Genomic DNA, 25,573 nt, shown 5'->3' with positions numbered 1-25,573 from the left:
GTAATGCAACTGTTTAACATGTTTACAGTTTAATAAAAAGAAAATACAGATATACATAAATGTATGCAGAGTACAATGGAATAATCATTCATGATATAAATGGTACATGTACATATGTACAGTGGAGTCCCCGGTGTCCGCGCGGCCCATGACATCGCGCATAAGCTGATTTCGTCATGTCAACACAGTAACACACAAAATCGTTCTTGTTATTGTTTTAGCCTTCCGAAGGGATAAAAAAGAATAAAATTGATAAGTTCAAGAATTAATTAATAACTGCAATCCCGTGATTTACCATATTTGGCCAATTTCCATTAAAAAAATTACATCATCAGATTATTTTTGTTTTATTTCAGTCAAATTAATATCAGATTGAAATATTTTTTGCTCTGCATCCTTGGAAGTGTGTTTGGTACAAACTCAGCTATATTTCGTAGTATAAAATCTTTCCTTTATTTCAAATAAGCTATTTTTGGAAGGCATGCGCGAAATCACCGGACATTGGAGGAACTCTCAGAACAGGGGTTTTCCTAATTTTGGACACACATTACACAAAATATAAAGGATGTAACCATACAAACAGAAGATTTTATGAAATAAAAGTATGTTATGAATGTGTTCACACAAAATTATCCAATTATTGGTTTTAACACTTGAATGAATTGAAGTCATAAGTCTTAGGTGCGCGGATACACCGGACTGCACCGTATATTTCGTATATAATACATGTACATATAATGTAGTATATATTTAAAAGCACTCAAAATATTGTGACTATTTTCCTAAAAACATTCAATATTTCAAACAGGACTGTTCCCTGGTTTGTGGTGTGACTTCACTCCTCAAATCTATAAGAACAAATACTGTTCCTTATGGGGTTTGTGATGTGGCTATCCTCCTCAAAACAATAATAACCAAGGGGGACTGGATTCTAGATTGAACATTTCCTTTGTGTATTTCAGAGTAAATAATCAAATATGACGAAACCTGAACAAGCCTATTGGCAATACATTTATTATTCTTTTCATTAAAATGAAAAATAAATGCTGTTTAAATTTATTTGTCATTTTACATTTATCACACACCCTTTAGGTACCCCATCACAATGTCTTTGTCCGTAAAGTGTAAAACTGCAATGCGAAATTTGAGAAAATTTAGAATAAAACTCAACTTACGCATTGTTCACATCGATTTTATCATGTCTTGACGACCTTCTCCTTCTTTTTGGTGGTTCACATCCCACAGAATTCCGCTCACTACGAGATCGAAGTGCCGGGGTAGACGGTTTTGTGAATGAATTTTGTTTCAATAAGCCATTTAGTTTATGATTTTTTTCTTGAAAAACACTTTTATTTTTATTGCATTCAACAGAACTTTGGGTACATAAACAGCGATGATTTAATCCATTTTTTCTGCTATATCGTTCCAGTTTAGAGACGCTATCCTCTTGGCTTTCTTCACTATCTTGTCCACAACTTTCCATGCACCCGACCGCCGCCATCTTTGAACTCTCGCCGTGACGTCATTCATTTTCGTAAGGAATCCCCTTTTGAAAAGGGGTTTTCCCAATATGGCAGGTGCTAGATTGACTTCAATTTACCAAATTTAGAAAGCTTGATATCTCTGAATGGTAATGTAATGAAAATATGTCATATGGTTGATGAAGTTCATATTTTCCGAGGCATTATGAACGTTTAATATTTTATCAAATTGATTTGAAATTATTTGAACATGTGGAAATATTTCACAAAAATCATAGTAAATAAATCACAAAAATGCAGATGAAACATGCAGCTAGCATATATATGCACATGCAGTTATCAAGGAAATATGAAGCAAATGTCCTTGAAAAGATCAATTCAATTCACACTCAAGCAGTATGTAAAATATTTAAGGATGACTGGGAATAAAAATATTGTTTTTTTGTCCCCTGTTTGCAGTAAAATGCTTGCAAAAGGGGCCTTTTATAGGGCTTTTGTTTGGCTGTGCTGGAGGTCAAAGTATGCAGCTACATTGTGCCTGAACGGGTCTTGAAATCCAATGTCTCATGTCGGGCACTTAAATGCTTGCCATAGTGTCCTGTATAATATAAGCTTAGTGTCAAGCATTTGCCGCTGTTCATTTAATATACTTAGTAACTAACGTCACTGATGTTACCTATTGTTTACCTTGCCTTTTGTTTACATAACATTGCCTTGTGCATAACTTGAATACAATTTGATATGAAAACACGCCTTTTATTACTAACCTTTAAGCGAAGTACTTATATGTTATTTAATCCATCTTGTATGGGAAAGGATTTGTATAGGCACTGCCTTTTGTCCAATCCCTTTGTTTAAATGTACATTTGATATTTGAACAATAAGAAGTACTTATATAATTACCAAAAGAAACATGATACATGATATAGGGTGCTTCTGTTTGGCTGTGCGGGATGTTAAAGTATGCAGCCACATTGGGTCAGAAGGGATTGTGAAATTGGCGCTTTATGTATGTAATTAAGGTGGCCTGTTCTTGTTACAAGGCAAAATTTCTGTCCATATAAACTTTGACCTCATTTTCCAGGGGCAGTAAAGTGGGTTTCATTGGGAACCAAGCGTGATGCGGGATTGCCGATTTTTTGAAAGCGTGACACATGAAATACAAATTATTGTGCTGTGAAAGCAGGAAATGGAGTCTAGCGAGACATTTGGGGAAATTACAAAAAATTGAGAATTGCTTACGTACATAGTGTAAGCAGGATGTGGGAATCTGAAAAAAATAGTAAGCGGGATCTGCGATCAGAACTCCCAAATGAGACCCCCTAGTCATCATTTTCAAAATCTCCCTCCCAAACAACATTTATAACAGGACCTTTATCTATTGTATCATGTTTATTGTTTATTTGTCCTCATCCTTTACATGGAATATTTGTCACTGGACAAAATAACCAGCAATCCATCAATTAATCTCAGAGAAGTCCAAATAGCTAAATGACATCGTGGAAGATTATTTAAACCTTTGCTTTATAACATCTTGTGTCAATAACTGATCTAAAATAACAAAATAGAAAAACTCCCTCAGGAGAGGTCATGGTATCTGGATTACTCTGATTTATAGTTCTTGTTGAGAAGTAAACTAAGCATTCTTTGCATCCTATTTCATATAAGTTTGATTGACACATACATTTTGAGCAAGAGTTATTTCTCTTTTGTTGCAATGTTGAAGGTACAGGTCTATACATTATGCAAACATTACTTCTGACATAAAGACATCTAAATTCACAATGTTATACTGAACGCTAGACTTAAGTTTTGAATATTACTATGTAATGATCTAGTAAGGATCAGACTTGCCAAGTTGGTTGTACGGCTGGTTAGCCAAGTGTTATATATATCTGCATGTTGAATCGGTATTTTCCAGAACTATATTGTTTACCATGATTGTTGTGATTATTACATGTATCAGGCTCTTTTGGCGCTTGAATCCAAAGTAAAAGGATCATAAATTGAAGCTCTTAGTTTTATTTACATTACACTTGTCTTTAGTCCTCCAAACTTAAGTCAGGTATATTACACAAGCACAATGAGTTAAGATAATCAATGATATCCTTCTGAAAGGCATCGAAAGGATATGACTAGGAACTCATATTACATATCTATTGTATGTAAACATAAAGCCAACAGTAATACATGTAATTTCATTAATCCATTAAATGAAAACCAATCTGGGTTGCAAACTAAAATTGAGAAAAAAATATCAACTATATAAGAGAAAAACAACAGATCAACAGAAATATTGAACTGCAACAAAAACAAACGCCAACTTACATAGAAACAAACTATTTGATAACAACTACCATATACATTACTTGATTAAGTGAAGCTGGGTTCTCACTAAAGTAGGTCCACGAGTCCTGGAATGGACTCTTGAAAATCTGTCTGGATTCATCTGAGTCCAGAGATGCATCACGATTGAAATACTTTGTATAAACTGAACACATCATTTTATGGCAAAAGGTTAAAGTAATCTGAATTTATTTTCATGTTATTGCATTGCTCTATTAGGTCACACAGGCTCAAATAATAAATTATATTTTAATAAAATATCTTCTGCTAATGGTTGAACTCACCATGGAAGAAATGACAAGTCCCTGGACTCTCCTTAAAAAAATCCTCAGTAAGAACCCTGGTGAAGCACAGTTTTACAAATGGACAGATATTTCCAAGTTTCCTTTATTTTAACCACAATCACTTCCTTATTTCCTCAAATATGACTGAAGTATACTTATGTCTAGGCTTGTACTTTACATGAGCAACATGATAAGTGCCAAGTGTGGATTAGGATTTGCTTATCCTCCAGTAGCATCTGACATTACAGCAGTTTTAAGTGGAGTTTGTATTGCACAGTCATAGAATTTCTATGTTGTGTTGCATATATGTATATGATTGTTTGCTTTGTTTTTTATGCCCCCACTGTAGCAGAGGGAGCATTAAGTTTTACCCTTGTCTGTTCATTCATCCGTTTGTCTGTTTGTACATACCAAAGTTGGTTTTCACTTTTAACTTTAGTTTGCCTCAACCAAATGTTATGACACTTATGCTTAATACTTATTACCACAAAATACAGATCAAGTATGGTTGTGTCACTTTAACCATTCTAGATCTATGGTTTTTTATAAAAGGAAAAAATGCTGTATTTTTCTTTTATGTTCTCTAACTGAAGTTTGCATCAACCAAATGTTTTGAAACTTATAATACACAATTTTTTTACTAAAAAAATTCACATCAATAACCAATTTGAGTAGCATCACTTTTATTGATCTTCGATTATGTCCCTTTATAACATTAAATGCTATGCAAGCAGGGGCATCATTCTTTTTTCAGTTTTAAGCATGGTATGGGATTTTCTGTTTGTTTTTTGTTTCAATGTTCCTTAATTTTTATGCCTCTCTTCTACAAATGCTCCTTGTTTGTTTTCTAGGTCATTTGGTAGACTTTGTCTTTTTTGAAATTTTCATTGGTGAAGATTTAGAATAACCTTATCTGGCTAACTTTATTTTATAATTTCAGCCAAGTGATGAATACTGAATACCTACTTAGCCTAGTAATTAAACTGTAGTCATGGAGGCAGACTTGCACCAAAGACCATCTCAAACTTTATCAGATGACAAAGACACTGATGTACCTCTTGGTGAAGAGGCATATGAAGCAGAGATGGAAAATAATGGTGATATTTTAGAACCTCCAAAGGTTCTGGTGGACCCAGGTCCTTTTCTGTACAACAGAAGAGTATGTGTGGTAGCCTTGCCGGTTTTTCTGCTCATGTTGGCAATGGTTGGAGAAACGTAAGAATATATATTTAATCAGAAACAATATTCTTACAATTTTTTGCTGTACCTTAATTGTTAATGCAGAGTATAGGGCGATCTAAATCAAGGTACCTAAAAATTTCATGTGAATAATATGTATTCAGAGTATAATCTAACTCTTGAATAACACTATATAAATGTAGATTATTGTGAAACTGACTGGTTGCAGAAAAATAAGTTTAGGCCTACAAAACTAATTTTTAAATTTAGGGAATCAAAACTTTTGAAATTAAAATCATAAGGTTTTCAATAATGAGAAGAAGAAAACACACACACTAGAGTGTGCTATAGGTCTGAGTCCACAATTGTCGTCCCTTGATTTTCGTTGTCCTGGTGACGAATATAGTCCCTAGTGTTGACAGTGGGTTACTTGACAATTTTTTTATACCCCTTAAATATTTAGTTCTTCATGTTTTATGCCTCAGATTGTAGGTAAGTAAGTAAGTAAGTAGAAAGGGGGGGGGGGGGGTGAAATTACACTGTAAAAAATTTGGGTCCAGAATTTTAAAGGAAAGTAGTGATTTGGGCCAGCTGAAAAAGTTTAAAATTAGCACTTCGGAAGCTGTCATAAGATTTCAAGACCCCCTAAACATAAAATTTGAGTTAGATCGAGCCAATGAAGGTTTCTATAATTTTGATATAATTTGTCCCAAAAGAAGTACAACACACTGTAAAATTTTTATTGAGAAAGCACAGTTGGGAATTTTTTAATTTTCATTTACCGTATGTTCTAAAAAAAAAAAAATGCACTACGAAATAATTGTGGTCTTGGACCAAAAGTTCCCACATGACAAAATGTGTATCAATTCAAAACAGGAAATTAAAAACATGATTTAAACTAGAAAACTAAAGCAAAACAATCAAATGACAGATAGCAGCCAACAAACATTAAATTTAAGGCTCATGACCTGATCAACTAACATTCAATATTGTTTTAAGTTTTTCATATAATTATTGATTTTCTCACTGGTATATAATGCATTGTATTGCTACAATATTTGTACATGTACTAATTTTCTTTGCAGACTCGTGTTGCTGATATGTTTTGGTCTAGCCGTATTGTTATGTGTAGACAACAAAGGGTTACATCAAAGGTAAATAAACCTTATACAGTGTCAGAAACTGGATTTTAAGAAAAACAAAATTATGAGGTTTCTGTTAAAATATGATTAATTGAGATAAATTTGTAGTACTGTTTATGTTTACAGAGCATAAATATTTACAAGACCAAAGTAAACTTATCTTAATTTTATAAAATAGTGAAATTTTAGACAAAAAAATTATTTTTGATGAGCAAGCCTAATAATACAGAAAGTCCTGAAGAAACATTTTACCATAGACACTTTATAATTTATCAACAGTTTTTGTGAATCTTAGAATACACATGATCTAATTAAACATCAAGGTTATCTCTGAAGAATTCTATAGGTCATATGAGCTGATGTAAACATAGATATAAATACACAGGCAAACACATGCAATGAAGAATTTTTAGGTCTGTTTGATTTCATGCTATTACTTAATAAGATATATAAATAAACATTTTACCTGTATTTGAATGATTTTGGTGGCAAGAATCAGTCTACAAAAGGAATACTCGGGTGCTCTACTTCACTTTTCAATGTTGCCATTTCCATTTCTTTAGAATAACTAAGTATAGTTGGCTTCATCCCAGTTGAGAGTTTAAAATTGAAATTCGGATGGATACAGATTCAAATGAATTGAATTATTTACTTGCAAATGAATAATACTTCATCAGTGAATTTGAGGTTATTTCTAAGATAAAATTGAACCAAAACTGATTGCTAACATCATAAATATTATTTTAAAATTCCGCTTAAATAAATGTTGATATAAGAAAAGTTATATTTTGATTGTTTTTGTCAACTTTGTAGCTAATGCACCTTTAAAGACAATTATTACTCGTTTAGTTACTAGTAAACAAAACTTATATTGTTCTTTCTTTTCAGGAGTATGGTTGTATTTATGTCCATTTTTGTTCCAAGTCATATTCTCATCATTTACTCATTCTTTCCTTTAATCTGGTAAGTATATTTTAAACATCATAAGTCAGAAATAGTGCATTTATTTATTATACAAATATATAATAAATAGCAAGACAAATGGAACTCATTCTGGGCAAAGGTTTTATAGGTTTGGAAATAAAAGTTCAGCATTCAATAGTCTATGTCAGAAGAGAAGTCTAAGAAATAAAGACATTGATTACAATATAATAAAATCAAAAGAGTGTTTTGTCTAATCATCTGATAGTTGTTTTCAGTTTTCAAAATTGAATTAATAGTTGTAGCAATCAACAGACAGTATGAGGTATTGACCTAAAACAGAAATCTTTTTCATATCTTACTGAAATAATTTCAAAAATTTCTGAATTCCCAGTGCTTGATTATTTTGCTATATGAGTAAATTCAGAAAATATATACATATCAAAATCATAAAACAAGTCTGGTGTAAAAGTTTATAATTTACCTTCATACATACATTATACTTTCAGGGTATCTGTACTGAATCTCATATTACTAGTTCTAGTTAATGCTTTCATACATACATTATCCATTTCAGGGTATCTGTCCTGAATCTCATATTACTAGTTTTAGTTAATGCTTTTATACTGATGACTGGAGCGTGGATAATTCTACAGTTCAAAGTGTTCAGGATGAATGAATATGATGTTTGTGTGGTAAGAAAATAAGTCAATCCCATTATTGGTATTTTACAAAATTTTCCTTTGATCTTACTGACTAATTATTTCCATTGTGATATGAAAAATTATTGCTAGAAACTAAGGACACATGTGACGTTGTCAATGAAATTATCAATGTTGTCATAGGTAAAATAAAAATAATCAGATCATCATAGGTCATCTAATCTTGATTGCTTTTCTCACTTTTCTGTACCAGCTCAAGCGAGAAAATCTCTTTGAGAAGACAAATGATAATCTATTTTTAATCTAAATTTTAAAGCAAATTAATAGTTTTTCAAGTCTGAGATATTGTACTCTTTTGTTTTTGAAATTTGATTGGAACTTAATATCATGATCCAGTCATTGAGAGTGCAATGTACGTACTGGTAATTTATGTGAAAAAAAGTTAATTTTAAAATACATAATTTTTTTGATAGTCTAATTTTGTTTTAATTTTTCTATTATACCTGGTAACTTTTAAAATTTCCTACAATCATCTGTCATCTCCCTTTGTTTTATGTTTGATTATGGTACAATAAGCGTTGAACATAGCAATTTGACAACTTTACGTGAAAAAAAGATATATTTTATGATTACAAAGGGATTGGGGATACACACTATACACTCACATCTAAATCTTTAACTGGGCATAGGTGTAGAAGAGAATCATTCTGAAGTTCAGCATAGTAATTGTCAGTAGAATAACTGTATGAAGTCCATTTTCTGCTTGGCATATTAGGAAAATAAAGCAAATTTTTGTTTTGAGCTCAGACAAAACAATGTTATTATTCGAAAAGAATTTATGTCATAATTCTATATATATTCAGTCAGAAATGTCCTAAATCAATTTCTGATTGTGCATGAGTTTTTTTTTTCTTGTTTCAAATTTAAATCTACATTAAGGCCTAAGCATGTATTGCTACATATACTACAATATTTGTATTTTACAGTTTTTTGAGGAGACACTTTTTGCTGTATATCCTGCCATATCCGCAGGACTGTTATGCTGGGCTGCATCGACAGTGGTACCAATACAACATATTCCATTCCTCTTAGCTTTTATAGGGTATGTTTAAATAAAGTTATTTATATTTAATTCAGATGAATAATGACAAACAATTATATACAATGATAACAATAATAATTTCATTGTGATAATTCAAACAAAAAGGTTTATAAACAAGAAAATGTAATATAATTTTGATTTTAACTTACTATAAAATTGATATATAAAAAAATGTGAACTTGTTTCATAATACAAATAAGCTAGACTAAATAAACTTATCATAGATACCAGGCTTAAAATTTTGTACACAAGAAACATTCATTTCATATACAAAAAACACATCAGTGTTGCTACACCCAAGTGCCCCTTCCTTTCAATATTTCTAATACTGTATAGCAGGTTATTCTCATGAAGTGTAAATTTTCCCTTATTTTCACGGATAGAACAAACTAACGAAAATAAATTCTGCCAATTTAAAGTATATTAAAGTTTTGAATCTGCCAAAATAATAACCACCAAAATATTTTTTATACATTATTAAATGAAAATTGTGAAATTTTTGCCTTCTATACAGTAGCATGTTCTTGTAATTTTGCAGGTTTGTATTCCTGCAGCTGTTTATGGCTCCTACTACATCATCATTTAGAAAACCTAAGTCAGAGGAGGACAGTTGTAACATCCTGAAGGTCGCCAGTCTGACGGCTATCTCTGTGATATATTGTACTTTACCAACCATCCTACAGATAGTTATACATGTTGTCCATCGTAGTCAGATGTTTCATATTTCATTTGTTGTAAGTAGGAAATGTTAAATAAATGGGAGAAGGTAGGCTTAGATTACGGGAATAACACATTAAAAAACACTACTTTGTTATTGTCAACCATTTTTATGCCCCACCTACAATAGTAGAGGGCAGGGTTTCCGCTGGCGGTCGCCATTTTCGCAATTTGCGAAAAAATAATCATTGTGGCGATTAAAATTCGTCATTGGCGAAAGAATTTGGCGAAAGAAATATATATACGATTTATTTGTAGCCATCTTGTTTATTTACATTATTTCGGGTTTCTCGGATTTTACCTGATCAGACAATATACTCGGAATTTACCTTGAACTCGTTAAGATTTTGACAGAAAATCAATAATCAGCTGATTGCATTTTGTGATATCGATAACAAAGGACTAATTAATAAAAGAATAAAAGTGTTGATTGGTTTGTTTGACAAAATTATATGGTTAAATGGCTTCATACAGAATTTATTTACTACTTTGCGACGCACGTGTTTGAAGCAAACTTTTAAAGATAGATCAGAGAAGAAAGCTGTTTTTGTGACGAAAAATGTTCAAAAGCAAGAAAACTCTCCTATTCAAGACTTTAATCATCATCCTTTGACTTTAATATAGGTAATTGATTAGGGAGACTACTTTAAAGTCGTTTGAGTGACACACGTGTTTCAAGCATAGTTTTACCTCTCAACTTTTTCATTTACGATGGTCGAGAAAGGAAAACTGTCGTTATGAAGAAATCTATCAAAAAGGTTGGGAACAACCCCTCGAATGAGAGTAACCCTTCAATATAATGACTACACATGAAATGAGGGATCAATTTAATGTGATAAAAGCTTTTGTTTTGTTGTAAAAACCTCTGTACTTCTAAGTACAAAAGGGCACATCAGTATTTTTCTTTTAAAGAAACTTTCTTTACGAACTATACTGGTATTTTACATGTTATATGATAAAAGCATGTCCATTAATTTTGTTATATTCCAGGACTTATATCTTTATTAATAAAGTATTAAAGTATAGTGGTCCCCTCATTTAGAAAAGTTGTTTAAAATACAACGAATATTTTTCCTTTTTAAGTTAACACATTCTGTTTTTTTTAAAGTAAATGATTAGTGTTTATTCATTAAAATGTAGACTCTTAAATAAGTCTGAGAGAATAATCAAAGACACAATGGGGCAAAATAATTTTATTTAAGGGGGGGGGGGTGTAGAAAAAGATAAATTTTAAACGAAAAATATATTTATGTCATTTGGCGATAAAAATAATAAAGTGGCGAAAAATATATTGTTTTGGCGAAAGAGGTGGCGAAATAAATAATTAACCCAGGGGAAACCCTGGTAGAGGGGCATTATGTTTTCTGGTCTGGGGGTCTGTTTGTGCATCCATTTGTTGTTCTCCTGCTCCAGGTTAAAGTTTTTGGTAAAGGTAGTTTTTTGATGAAGTTGAAATCCAATCAACTGGAAACTTCACGAACTTAGTACACATGTTCCCTATGATATGATCTTTCTAATTTTAATGCCAAAGTAGATTTTTTATGCAAATTTCAAAGCCCACTGATCATATAAAATAATTCTGTGAGGGGGGCATCCGTGTACTTTGGACACATTCTTGCTACAAACACATTCTTGCTACAAATTACTTGCAAGCTTTTTTTTTTTTTTTTGTTTTTGTAAAAACATTATTTTGATTAAGTTTCAAAATAATCTTAAAAAGTATGAATAAAAATGCTTTTTATAAACTCAATAGTGAAGCCAGAGTTTATGCAGTTAAGTTATATGTTTTGGGTTATCTAGTCTTTGCATTCACCAACATGTTTGTCCATCTGGTATCAGGTTTAAGGTAGTTTACCATTCAGATGTGATTTTTTTTTTAAGATAAATGCCAAATAAGGATTATGACCCATATTTCTAAGTTCATTAAACATGGATAGACAATAGTGCCAGCTAGGCATTGGATCAATACACATTTATTCTTGTTTTTAGTCTTTGTCTTATAAAGTTTCAACAATTTTTTAAAATATTGCTTTCGGTTTCTACAATAACACAATACACAACCGATGTAAAAGTAATTACAAAAAATCTTAGCAAGACTATATGGTATTCCAATAATGTAAGTTATTTTTTATTGCTAAATATTTTCATGCATTTAATGTCTCTAAACTATATTTTCAGACTGAAGTCATTTTCCTATCCATGACACAGATATTTTTATTAACTTTGATGAGCATCAGACCATTAGTGGAAGCTTTAGGTCAGTATGTTGTATATTATATAATATCTATGTTAATCCGAAAGATAAGATAGCACTGGTAGAGGTTGAAAAAACAATTTTAGAAAACATTAGAAAAAATGTAATATATTATTGGAATTGGAAAATAATCTCTGGGCCTTTTATAGCTGACTGTGCGGTATGGGCTTTGGTCATTGTTGAAGGCTGTACGGTGACCTATAGTTGTTAATTTCTGTGTCATTTTGGTCTCTTGTGGAGAGTTGTCTCATTGGCAATCATATCACATCTTCTTTTTTTATATCTAAGATATGATAGCACTTTTAGAGATTAAATTATTAAAAAAAAGTTTGATAAAAGCAATCTATTATGGAAACTGCAATTTCTACTGATATAAAATGAAAATTTCAACCTACCATAATACAACAAAAATAAAATAAACATGCAGAAGTTTTTAACTCTTTAGCATGGTTTCAAAGAAATTGGTATATTTGAAGGCAGCAAAGTGAAAAGCACAAAACTGGACTTTATTTTAAATTACAGGTCATGATCATAGTTTAGTAGTAAAGTTAAGATGGTTGAGTGGAGCTTCAGCTACCATTTTATGTTATCCAGTCCTGATGCATCTTGGGATATCCTCTCACTTTTTACCATGGTTACCAGCAGCCATTGGTACATACTCAGTTTTTGGTGCAGTTCTAAGTTACAAGAAAACTAAGGTATCATTCACATAAGATAAGAAATTAAATGTCCCAGTGAATAAACTCCATCAAAGAAGAAATTAGATTAACATGCATGTATACTACAAATAATTCTGTGAAAAACTTTCATTTCTTTTGCAATAACTATGATTTCATAAATAAATTATTTGAAGAAAAAAACTGTCAAACACTAAAATTTGTTGAGTTAGAGGAAAAGCAACACTTGTGGTTCAAATTACAAAAATTTACTGGACAATTTCAACTGGGGGAAATGACATGAATCGGTTCATCATGATTCAATAAAAATTATATTAAAAGAAGATATTGTCTTTTTTGTGCTTAATATAAAATGAGATTTACAAATATTCACCTACAATGTACTAATAATCAGTTTTTGATAAAGAAATGAAACTATATAAATTTATGACCTAATGTATTTTATTTTACAGAGAATATCAGATGGAGTGTTAGCAGTAGCCATTATCTTTTCTGTTCTATGGGGATCATTGTTACCATGGAAACTTGCATATCCTATTTCAGGAAATATTGTTCAACATTTTGTTTCAAGATTGATATTAGTTTTATTTTTAGGAGATATGTATTGAAGTTGTTGTCTGTCTGTAACCTCAGCATAACATATTATCCTTCTTTTTGATATGTACCAAATGTCTTGAGGTTGCACTTGTAAATACAGCTGTTTCTCAAAACACACCTCTTTTGGGGAGATCTTGAATATTCATAGAAAAATTAATTTTGTTTACATACTGGTTCCCAGCTATGATCTCTGTGTTCCATATCACAGAGACAGAACTTGGGAATGTTACTAGTAAATAAACATGTACATATTGTTTACATATAAACGTTGAAAATAAGAGGCACAGCCCTATATTTTGACCTTTGAAGGAAATTGCATATGAATTTTCAATTCTAGGACAAGATTTTTTTCAAAATTTCAAAAGTGGTACAGTTTAAGCCTTAAAAGGAGTTCCTATGGGAAATTGCATTGTGAATATTTACAGAAATGCAACCTTGATGTTCTTGTAGTAGTTGACTGTTCTTCAGCATTTGATCCCCAACTTGATCAGATAAGAGGTTTTAGAATTAGTACTAGCTACTTGTTCAAGGCAGATGTCAATTTGAAGTAAAAACAAAACTGGTGGTGTTGTAGTTCGGATAATGTATCCAGCATGATATATATGTCAGCTTGTGACTGCTTCCCTGTTAAGTCAAATTTCTAAAATCCAGAATAGAATGTAAGACTTATTCAAAACAGGATTCATATACTTCTGTCACATCAATATGTTTACATGTATTTTATAGAAATATTACACTAATGGTTATTGGAAGTTCATCAGTCTTGAAGGAAAAATTGAGGGTCAGTCTTGCATCAAATTTTATCAAACCTTACTTTACTGTTTGGCTGTATTCTGAACTGATCAGGGGTAATAACTCAAGCTAATATTATGACTAAGATCAAATAGGTTCACGAGCTTATGAGTGTTATTATTTTCCTGACAAATTTTGAAACTGAACTTTTGAACCTTAACATAGTTTACATTTAAATTAATATTTGGATTGCCATTGCCTGCTGTTTATGTGATGATGTTAACCAATGCTGTATTGTGCCTTCTGATTGGTTATGTTGGTAGTCATGGGAGACAAGAAATGTTCAGTATACTTGTATGTATACAGACTGTTGGTATGTATGAAAGGAATAAAATAGTCCATCTAGTAATGTAGATTTTTTTAACATTTCTTAGAAAACAAAATGAATTTAAATGCAAGAGTTCATTTTGGACTTACCATTTCCACTGAGAAAACTATCTACAAGAACAAGAATCCAAACGACCATAATGTTAGCAACTTGCGTTGGATAAAACCACAATTTTTATATGTGTGCATGTACAAATTGTGTTGTAGAAGGGTCTAGATACAGCACAACCAACATTTTCCAAAAGACCAAAAGAGTGACAAAATATATTTTAACAAGACAATGATTTATACTTTATATTATTGTTATACATGCCATTGTTATATGGCATAAGCTTTCTTTTTTTTGCCCCACCTACGATAGTAGAGGGGCATTATGTTTTCTGTTCTGTGTGTCCTTTCATCTGTCCGTCTGTCAGTCCTTTTGTTTGTCCGTCTGTTCAAACGTCTGTTCATTCGTTCGTATGTCCAGCTTTAGGTTAAAGTTTTTTGTTGAGGTAGTTTTTGATGAAGTTGAAGTCCAATCAACCTGCAACTTAGTATATATGTTCCTTATTATATGATCTTTTAATTTTAATGCCAAATTAGAGTGCTGAACCAAATTTCACGGTCCACTGAACATAGAAAATGATAGTAGGAGTGGGGCACCCATGTACTGGGGACACATTCTTGTTGAATCTATCTTACACCATTTTTTTTAGGAGGAATTTTACTTATTTCATGAATATATAAAAAAAAAACCTGCCTAATTGTTTTGTCTTAAAATTTCTATTTATGTATTTTAGTGTTTGTTTGCTGTGAGACTGTGCTGTATGATGCAGGACTATACAGATGGCAGCTGTTTATAATCACCTGTGTAATAGCTGCATATACATTTCAGAGGTAAGGCAATTGAAGCCTTTTACCTAACCACATTTTGTTTCTTTGTCTTGATTGATGCTGCAAATAAAAAATAAAACAAGTTTTAAATAGAGATAATTAGATGTGGTATGAGTGCCAGTGAGACAACTCTTCAAGTCAAATTTTGTGAAAGTAAACCATTAATAGGTCAAAGTCTTCAACGCCGAGCCTTGGCTCACATGGAACAGCAAGTTATAAAGGGCCTTAAAATGACTAGTGTAAAACTATTCAATTACGAAAACCAACGGTCTAATCTATATAAAAAACGAGAAACAAGAAACACAGCTTATGAATCACATCAACAAACAACAACTACTGAACATGAGGTTCTAGACTTTGGACAGGTTCAAACTTAGATTCACTCAAATGCAGCTGGTTTAAAATGTCTGGATTTTCACTAAAAAAAATTAACAATGGGTAACTGCTTGTGAAGAAAAATTATGTTCACTTGTCAGTTTAGACCGACCCTCACTTTTAAGTTTAGAGGTACATGTATTCTAAATATTCATGCACATTAGGCATGATGATTTTATGTCCAAAAGGAGAGAACATGTGATGGATGTACATAATCCTACTTCTTTTTGAATTACAAGGAAATACCTTTTTAGTGTTTTTAGTGCTGTTCCTCATGAAGCAGGTGCTGTTTTGAATTTAAAATTTATTTCACTGCCTGAAATGCATGTTTCAACAAGTTATATCCCTTTATTGATGCTCAAAGCCAAATCATTTAAATCAAAATTTTATACCAACCTTTTAAGAACTGATATAAATGAAAAGGACCATGGAGTATGTATAAGGTAATGTTTTCATCATAGATTAAAACTTTTCCATATGATCATTTTCAGCTACTACAACTGTGACTGACATATTTTAAATAACTTTTGTTAAAATGATATCAGAAATGGTTACCACATATATCATAACGGTTGTAAATTAATGAAAGAAGTAAACTAATACATCTTCATTTTATTTTTCAGATTACATTTATCTAAGAAATTACCATTACGTTTAAGTTGTTTCTGCATGTCTCTATACCTGTCTAAAGCGACCATTGTCTTGATAGAGCACTTTGTATTCCATCCTAACAAAGTACCAGTCTACAGCTATGTCACCATCCTGTTTCTGGTGTTTATGATCATTAGAATATTTGTCACAGAATTCGATACAAATGCTCATTCAGTAAGTTATACTGTATATTAAGGAATTTAAAAGTTTTATTTGTATGCTGCATTTTCTTCAATTACAGTAATTATTCTTGATAGCTGTCCATTGTTCACCAATGGACAAGTGTCTGTCTTTACCAAAATTGCTCTGCATTTAAGAAAAGTGAATAGTTTCCCCAAAGATTGGCCATCAACACCAAAGGAAAAAGCACTTCAAATATTAACATGTAAATGGAAACAATTCTTAAGTCAGTGATTTAAAAAAAAAAAGAAGGATTTATTTAATATTAAAATGAAATATTGCTTTTTCTTTAATTCAGTTTACTGGACATCTAGGATTATTATGTGTATCAGTTATAGTGAATGCCAACCCACTGATATATGTTTTGTCATCTTATATATTTATGACTGAATCTGCTGCTAGTGATATTGCAGGTAATTATGTGAATAGGATAAGTTTTTGTGTCCAAGGATACAATACAATGATTTAAGCTTTTTGGTTAAAAAAATGTTTAGGATCGTAGGTTGCAGCATGTTCTAAAAGCTTCTATGTTGGAAAAATGCACAAAATCTTTTGACAATATATATTCGAAATGTGCTGACTTTGGTGTCTGTAACATACAATGTTGAAGACATTTATTTTACCGCCATTAAGCTTTTCAAATAAATCAATTTCAGAACAGGTTATGGCCATTTGATGTAATTCTGGTCGGATGTATGATAAATAGTGCATCAACATTTTACAACTTCATTATCTATATTTATTTGTCATAGCTTAAAGCCTAAACAAAATTTTAAAGTAGCTGAGATATAATGGATAAGTAAAATGTACCAAAATTGCCTTGTAGGCTATATGTGGTAAAATCATCGTCTAAAGACTAACTATTAAAATTGCAATTATTTCATGTTTTATTATTGCAGGACTATGTAGTATGGTGTGTGGTGTACTTATAATTATAGCCCAGTCGATACATGTTCCAGAGGACCTCAGAGTCAGATACACAGGGGTTTTGGGTATATTTCTTGGTCTAGTGTTTATAGTTTTTAGACCTGACTTGACACCAACTCTGTAAGTTTTTACTTTACATCTGGCAATAAAAAGTTGTTTTTTCCTTTTTTTCAGATTAGGAATTGGACTGCCAGTAATCAGTTCTTCAGTAAATTTAGAATTAGAATAACAGTTCATAAATTTTGTGTATCAAATGTTTTTTTCTGGAATTATCTTCATCAGCTACATTCAAACCTAAACACTTGAAAGTCAGGGACAATACAAACTATAGTACAGTAAAATCAGGTGCTCTTGAAGGGTAAATATATCATCATATCTTGATGGATGTTGCTCAAATGTCAACTTGAATTTGTTTTTAACATTAATAACAAAACTTAAAAAAAAACTATTTATCTTTATAATTGCTTCATTTGACTTGGAACTTATCAATTGTTTGTATAAAAAAGAAGATGTGGTATGATTGCCAATGAGACAACTGTCCACAAGAGACCAAAGCTTTTTTTTTATAGATAGAAATACAACAATATGAGATTTCTAGATGATTAGTAAAAATGTGAAATGCAATGTTTTAATTATATACATTTCTGCTTGTATACATTAAGTTTTACCTGTTTGATTTATATTTTCAGTTACAGTGTTTTCCAATGGATAGAGGTATTTAGTGTTATTAGTTTTGTAATTGTCATGGTAACAGACTCAGTGACACAATTTCTACAGATCATGTTGTGTTCAGCAGTACTTGGTCTGTGTCCTGGACTCAGAGCAGCTATTATGGTAGGTCTATGTTACCATAGTAACAGGATCATAAAACAACCTTTGGCTAAAAAATTTGTAAAATACACATCTATTATAAGGATTTTAGCTGCAAAAAAATTAATACATTAAGGGCATACGATACAGTTTTGATCCTGTATTTACAAGTTCATGAAAATTTGCATATAAGCTATTTTTAACCTGATTAAATCAAATATGTAATAAAAAATATACCTTCATGTGCTACTTTTTGAGTAAAATGAGGTCGAAATTTTGTATATTTGCTCAAAATTCAGATTTGTGGCCGTAATTTCTTTTTCGGAAGAAAGACATAACTTTTTTGTTTTAAAAGATAAACACAAATTGTTTTTTTATTAAATAATCGTTAATTTCTGTATTTTATAAGTATCAAAAAAAATTATGCATTTTTTTATTCAGAAATAACTCATATTTATCAAATGTTCATGAATTGAGGAAAAACGTCATTTTTTGCTGCATGTTTATCAAAATTAAAAAAAATCCTCTATTTACAGTTTTATAAAATTTAGGTCACATTATCTCCCTGCAAAATGAAACAAATTGCCGTTTTGAAAAATAGGGGTCCATAAACTCGTTTTCAAATTAAAGCAGTTTGAATGATAAAAATCGGTCGAAAAATGCATCTTTTCCCGATATGTCAAAGTTTGACGTCGCGAAAATAACATTTTACGTTAGCAACGTCATAACCTCCCCTGTAACTGTATCGTATGCCCTTAATACAATAGTCAACTCTATAATGATATTGGTTTAGAATCCTGACTCCTTTCATATATATGGCTTTGGGTGCTTGATTTTCCTGCTGGGTTTAAGCCCTATTGGCGACCTTTTGCTGTTTTTTGCTGTTTGGTCTGGTTGTTTTGTCTCCTCATTTCAATCGCTATTCCATTTAAACCATATCTTTTGCTTTTAAACCACAAGTTTCTTCTTTATTGTTTTACAGAAGTTTTAGTTTGAGTTGAATAATAATTCTATATTTGCATATTTTTTCAAAGAAAAATGCCTTTATCATGTTTGATTCTGTTTATGATGTATGGTCAGATCATATGTTTTTGTAGGTCATATCAATTCAAATGTTGCAAGCTAGAAATTCATTGGTTAACATAAAAAAACCTGGAAATTTATACATTTTAACAACCTTTATACAGACAAAATAGTTCAATAAATATCAATTCATTTTAATAGTACTAAAAATCTTTAAGAGCATTATTATACCCCCGCTTTAAAAAAGGGGGAGTATACTGTTTTACCTCTGTCTGTCAGTCTATCCGTCCGTCCGTCCATCAGTCCGTCCGTCAGTCAGTCCGTCCCACAAAACTTTCGTCACATTTTTCTCAGGAACTACACATCCACCCTTTCTGAATTTGGTATCAACATTTATATATGTCAGCCATACCGTGTGATGCGTTTTCAGATTCATCACTTGACAACTTCCTGTTTACCGAACACTTGTATGATTTTACAGATGATAGCCAAATTGAAAATTTTCGTCACATTTTTCTCAGGAACTACAATACAAGGATTTCTGAAATTTGGTTTCAGGATTTATATAAGTCAGCTTTACCGTGTGAAGCGTTTTCAGATTCATCACTCGACAACTTCCTGTTTACCGAACACTTGTATGATTTTACACATGATAGCCAAGTTGAAAATTTTCGTCACATTTTTCTCAGGAACTACAATACAAGGATTTCTGAAATTTGGTTTCAGGATTTATATAAGTCAGTTATACCGTGTGATGCGTTTTCAGATTCATCACTCGACAACTTCCTGTTTACCGAACACTTGCATATTTTTACACTATTAATATTATCCACTTGCGGCGGGGGTATCATCAGTGAGCAGTAGCTCGCAGTTTCACTTGTATTGGAATTATATAAGCAATAAAGTAACTTCTTTTAACAGAGATCATTGATGTATTCTTTTTCTAATGTATTAATTATTGTGAATTGTTATGTATGCTTTTTCAATGGTAATTGTGACACAGCAATGCATACTAAATAGTCTGAAAACCCATGTGATGAGGATACTATATTTGAATCTTTATATTTACAGCTGTATCCAGAAGACAATATACCTGTATCAGGTGTGCTCTTGTTTATGTTGTCATCCTGTATAATAACCTGTATCATCCTCTGTTTCATCAAAGCCCAGCACCTAAAACATACATTTGAAAAGAGATTTATAAAGATGTAAGTCAGATAACTGGTTGTAAGTCAACAAAATGGGAAAAGAAAACTATTTTGTTAATGGGGATTTACTGTGGATTCATTTACTATAGAAAATTAGTACTTTGTTGAATATTTAAAATCTTGGTTCTCTTTTACACACAAAATCAACGAAAAATAGTTTTTCTGTCCTATTTTAATGGTTGATATGTAAGAATTAAAATCATCAGAATGAAAACAAATTTTGTTTTTGGTGACAAAATTTTGAAAATATTATGATATGGTAGAATTTATTTCTAGATGAATCAGCCTTTGTAAAATTTTCCTATTGTATTCCGCATTTTTGCACCTGTCTGAAGTCGGGAGCCTCTGGCCTTTTTAATCTTGTATCATTTTTAAATTTAGTTTCTTGTGTACAACTGGAGTTTATTATGAAGTCCATTATCACTGACCTAGTAAAATATTTGTTTAGGGACCAGTTGAAGGACTCCTGCAGGTGCAGAAGTTTCCCTCTGCATTGATGACCCATTGGGGGCCTTCAGCTGTTGTCTGCTCTATTGTCAAGTTGTTGTTGCTTTGACACATTCCCCATTTCCATTTTCAATTTTATGAATTTCACTACTAAAAAGCCCATGTGTAAGGATGTGGCATTAAAGCACCATTTTGATTTTCTTTGATTTATTGTAGGTCCACCATGTTGGCTGTGGTTTCCATGGTAGCAGTGATCTCAGATATAGCAACAAGAGAAAATCATCAAATGTTTCTAACATTACCATCATTAAAATTAATTTTATGTGCAAATCTTGTTATCAGCATATGTCTAAAGTTACTTGCACTCAGACAGGTTAGATCTATTTAATGATAAGATGAAGGAAATTTATATTTTTTCACATTACTTATTAGAAAATTTACTAGTTGTCTCCCCTTAACAACTTGCAGTTTAAATTTTTATTTTCAATTAGGAAGAGTTTGTTTTTATAAAGGAAAATTATCAAGTGACCCCCTACAATTAAATTTACAGGGGATAGCAGCAATGGGACTGAGATTTAACTGTCACTCAATAAATTTCTTTAAGCTCGTCATAGAAATTAATCTTAAATGTGCATATAATTTAACTTATAAAAGTGAATGTTAAAATGTCTGTGATGGTTGTGATAGGGGTAAGCTTATTGATCTCTGATATCTTTGTTATTGTAGATTGGTGAACTCTTACCACTAACAGAACCAAAAGATGATAAAGAGGTTCCTTACTTACCAACAATAGGAAACATAGCTACATTTATATCATTTGTAATGATTTGTCTGATGGCACCAACATCCAGCTTTTTCCATGATGTTTGGGTAGGCATATGGATTTATTCTCTAAATAAATATTTATTTATAAATATTATATTCATTTTTAGCTCACCTGGCCCAAAGGGCCAAGTGAGCTTTTCTCATCACTTGGCGTCCAGCGTCCGTCATCGTCGTCGTCGTCTTTAGCTTTTACAAAAATCTTCTCCTCAAAAACTACTGGGCCAAATTAAATCAAACTTGGACACAATCATCATTGGGATATCTAGATTAAAAAATGTGTGGCGTGACCCGTCAAACCAACCAAGATGGCCCCCATGGCTAAAAATAGAACATAGGGGTAAAATGCAGTTTTTGGCTTATAACTCAAAAACAAAAAAAGCATTTAGAGCAAATCTGAAATGGGGTAAAATTGTTAATCAGGTCAAGATCTATCTGCCCTGAAATTTTCAGATGAATCGGACAACCCGTTGTTGGGTAGCTGCCCCTGAATTGGTAATTTTAGGGAAATTTTGTCCGTTTTCGCTTAGTATCTTGAATATTATTGTAGATAGAGATAAACTGTAAACAGCAATAATGTTCAGCAAAGTAAGATCTACAAATAAGTCAACATAACCAAAATGGTCAGTTGACTCCTTTAGGAGTTATTGCCCTTTATAGTCAATTTTTAACCATTTTTCGTTAATCTTAGTAATCGTTTACAAAAATCTTCTCTTCTACAACTACCAGGCCAAATTAAAGCAAACTTGGCCACAATCATCATTGGGGTATCTAGTTTAAAAAATGTGTGGCTTGACCCGTCAAACCAACCAAGATGGACGCCATGGCTGAAAATAGAACATAAGGGTAAAATGAAGTTTTTGGCTTATAACTCATAAACCAAACCTTTTAGAGCATATCTGATGGAGTTAAATTGTGTATCAGGTCAAGATCTATTTGCCCTGAAATTTTCAGATGAATCAGACAACCTGTTGTTGGGTAGCTGCCCCTGAATTGATAATTTTAGGGAAATTTTGTCCGTTTTCGCTTATTATCTTGAATATTATTATAGATAGAGATAAACTGTAAACAGCAATAATGTTCAGCAAAGTCAGATCTACAAATAAGTCAACATAACCAAAATGGTCAGTTGACCCCTTTAAGAGTTATTGCCCTTTATAATGATATTTTTACCATTTTTCTTTAATCTTAGTAATCTTTTACAAAAATCTTCTCCTCTGAAACTACCAGGCCAAATTAATCCAAACTTGACCACAATCATCTTTTGGGTATCTAGTTTAAAAAATGTGTGGCGTGACCCGGTCAACCAACCAAGATGGCTGCCATGGCTAAAAATAGAACAGTGGGGTAAAATGCAGTTTTTGGCTTATAACTCAAAAACCAAAGCATTTTGAGCAAATCACACAAGGTTTAACTGTTTATCAGATCAAGATCTATCTTCCCTGAAATTTTCAGATGAATCAGACCACCCGTTGTTGGGTTGCTGCCCCTGAATTGGTAATTTTAGGGAAATTTTGATGTTTTTGGTTATTATCTTGAATATTATTATAGATAGAGATAAACTGTAAATAGCAATAATGTTCAGTAAAGTAAGATCTACAAATAAGTCAGCATGATCAAAATGATCAGTTGACCCCTTTAGGAGTTATTGCCCTTTATAGTCAACTTTTAAGAATTTTCATGAAATTTGTAAATTTTAACTTACATTTTCCACTGAAACTACTGGGCCAAGTTCAATATAGATAGAAATAATTGTAAGCAGCAAGAATGTTCAGTAAAATAAGATGTACAAACACTTCACCATCACAAAAACACAATTTTGTCATGAATCCATCTGCGTCCTTTGTTTAATATTCACATAGACCAAGGTGAGCGACACAGGCTCTTTAGAGCCTCTAGTTACTTTCTTTAGTCACTAATGATGTGAAAGTAAAATAAAAAAAAATATCTATCTCCAAGGAAAATTCAAACAAAAGTCACTTATCAAATCAAAAGATAAAACACACCAAATGAATGGAAAATGAATAGAAAACAACTGTCATATTCCTGACTTGGTATAGGCATATCCTTATGTAGAAAATTGTGGATTAAACCTTGTTATAGATAGCTAAACATCTCACTTGTATGAAAGTCAAAAAGAAATCAAAGATATTGATGACAATGTGTGAGCATAAAATGTAAAAGTGTTATAAATTTGGTGCAGCAGTCAACATTGTATTATGATTTTGAAAACTATAAAAACAAACAACTATGTCAAAAAGAAAAACAAATGACATATAGACACTCTATAGACAAGGGAAAAAAGTAAAAATGAAAGCAGAGTGAGTAAATTCTATGTTTATATCTAATTTTATGTTTTTTATGGATTTCCAGAATTGCAAAGATTTAATTGTTATCCAAAACATCAACAAGTTTGGAATCATTGTCATTAAAGTTTATAGAATATTTCCTGTCTGTTGAAAGGCTCTGAATAAAATCAGATAATTTTCTTGTTTTTTAAGGTGTTTCTTTAAAAAACAAATCAGCTTTCTTTTCAGACACATGATCAAATCTAAATATAGCATAATTTATTGTTATCTTTTTATATTCCTTTTATTTCTATTTCAGTGTTGTGGAGCAAGTCTTGTGTTAGTTTGTTTACAAAAAGACATGAGAATCTTTAGTAGTTTACGAGAAGACAACCAAACCACTGCAACAAAAATAACCTCTTTAGTAATTCTAGTGACCGCAACATTATATCGTAGTGACATTTGGAATTATAATTCGTCATGGATGTTTGCTCGTGGAGTTACAGAAATAATTCTTGTTTTATTCTCAATACCAAACTGTTATATTTTATGGGGTTTACTTTATGACAATGTTTTAGTTTTAAATGAACAGGTTGTAATATTTACGTTGCCTTTGAACTTTCCGTTGATTTTGTATGCTAGTAGTTATACAGGGTGGGCATTAGCAGTAGCTGGCATTGTGTCGTCCATATGGATGATGTTTGCAAAGTTTGCTCTACAACCATATCATGATGATTATTGAGTTGACCTGATTGGGTGAAACTTTTGTTATATTTTCGAACAAATTTAAAGCTGGCGGAATTTCATGATATACCGGTAAATGATATTTATCTGTAATACTGTGGATTTATTATTATTTGTGGGACACCAATCTTCATGGATTTTGTGATCACATTTGAACAATGAATTAAAATTTTCCAGCTTTTTCTATAAGGTTGTATGCAGATTTTGGCAAAACTACAAAATTGAACATCAAAGGAAATGCAAGCTTTCGTGAATCCATAAAAATTGCCACACTAAGATATAAATGAATCCACAGTAAATGGTAATTTTCCTCATTTGTAATACATATGTCTTAAGCTCTGAGGTAAAATGTGTAATGAGCTTCATGATCTGTATAATAACTAATTACAATCATGATACATTTTGTGTAGAACAAATACATATTTTAAATTTCTTTACATGCGTTTTTGTAAAGAATTTATTCAGGTATACAATAAAATAAGTTTTAAAATTCAAAAATACATCATACATTTTGATAAGATAACCAATACTTTCAAGGATGACATGTTATTTCATACTATTTTAGTAGGTAGAAGACCTGGATGCTTCATACTTTGTATATAGATGCCTCATGTTACGAACTTTCCGTCAGTCACATGTCCAATGTCCTTGACCTCATTTTCATGGTTCAGTGACTACTTGAAAAAAAAAGTTAAGATTTTTTGTAATGTTAAATTCTCTCTTATTACCGGTATAAGTAAT

The 25,573-nt window shown here is 31.6% G+C and overlaps 2 protein-coding genes across 2 annotated transcripts in view; one reads left to right on the top strand and one right to left on the bottom strand.

Annotated features, from left to right (window-relative positions):
* LOC134686872 (zinc finger protein aebp2-like) overlaps positions 1-1,533 on the bottom strand; it is a 44,188-nt gene extending 42,655 nt beyond the window's left edge. Inside the window, exon 1 of the mRNA XM_063546688.1 lies at positions 1,176-1,533. Within this exon, the coding sequence (XP_063402758.1) occupies positions 1,176-1,501 (326 nt within the window). The 5' untranslated portion in view covers positions 1,502-1,533. The remainder of the gene's footprint in view (positions 1-1,175) is intronic.
* Positions 1,499-25,032, top strand: LOC134686871 (uncharacterized). The gene is made up of 20 exons (XM_063546687.1): positions 1,499-1,630; positions 5,052-5,326; positions 6,376-6,444; positions 7,321-7,395; positions 7,931-8,048; positions 9,002-9,117; positions 9,656-9,851; positions 12,013-12,091; positions 12,611-12,786; positions 13,218-13,296; positions 14,327-14,467; positions 15,264-15,360; positions 16,356-16,557; positions 16,862-16,976; positions 17,463-17,610; positions 18,180-18,324; positions 20,395-20,531; positions 21,195-21,351; positions 21,705-21,848; positions 24,408-25,032. Exons 2-20 carry the CDS (start codon positions 5,103-5,105, stop codon positions 24,828-24,830), a joined length of 2,841 nt encoding a protein of 946 aa, XP_063402757.1. The 5' UTR covers positions 1,499-1,630; positions 5,052-5,102; the 3' UTR covers positions 24,831-25,032.
* The last annotated feature ends 541 nt before the right edge of the window (positions 25,033-25,573 follow it).

Source organism: Mytilus trossulus, chromosome 10 (genome assembly GCF_036588685.1).
Source record: "Mytilus trossulus isolate FHL-02 chromosome 10, PNRI_Mtr1.1.1.hap1, whole genome shotgun sequence".
In the NCBI taxonomy this organism is placed as follows: domain Eukaryota; kingdom Metazoa; phylum Mollusca; class Bivalvia; order Mytilida; family Mytilidae; genus Mytilus; species Mytilus trossulus.
Note: the sequence above shows the minus strand (reverse complement) of the source record. Positions and strands in the feature narration are given on the sequence as shown.

Bases quoted from the DNA above. Each gene is read 5' to 3' on its own strand.
- LOC134686871 (XM_063546687.1), top strand. From the start codon at position 5,103: ATGGAGGCAGACTTGCACCAAAGACCATCTCAAACTTTATCAGATGAC. The intron at 7,396-7,930 runs GTAAGTATATTT...TATCCATTTCAG, and splicing joins TCATTCTTTCCTTTAATCTG to GGTATCTGTCCTGAATCTCA. The intron at 9,852-12,012 runs GTAAGTAGGAAA...CTATATTTTCAG, and splicing joins TGTTTCATATTTCATTTGTT to ACTGAAGTCATTTTCCTATC.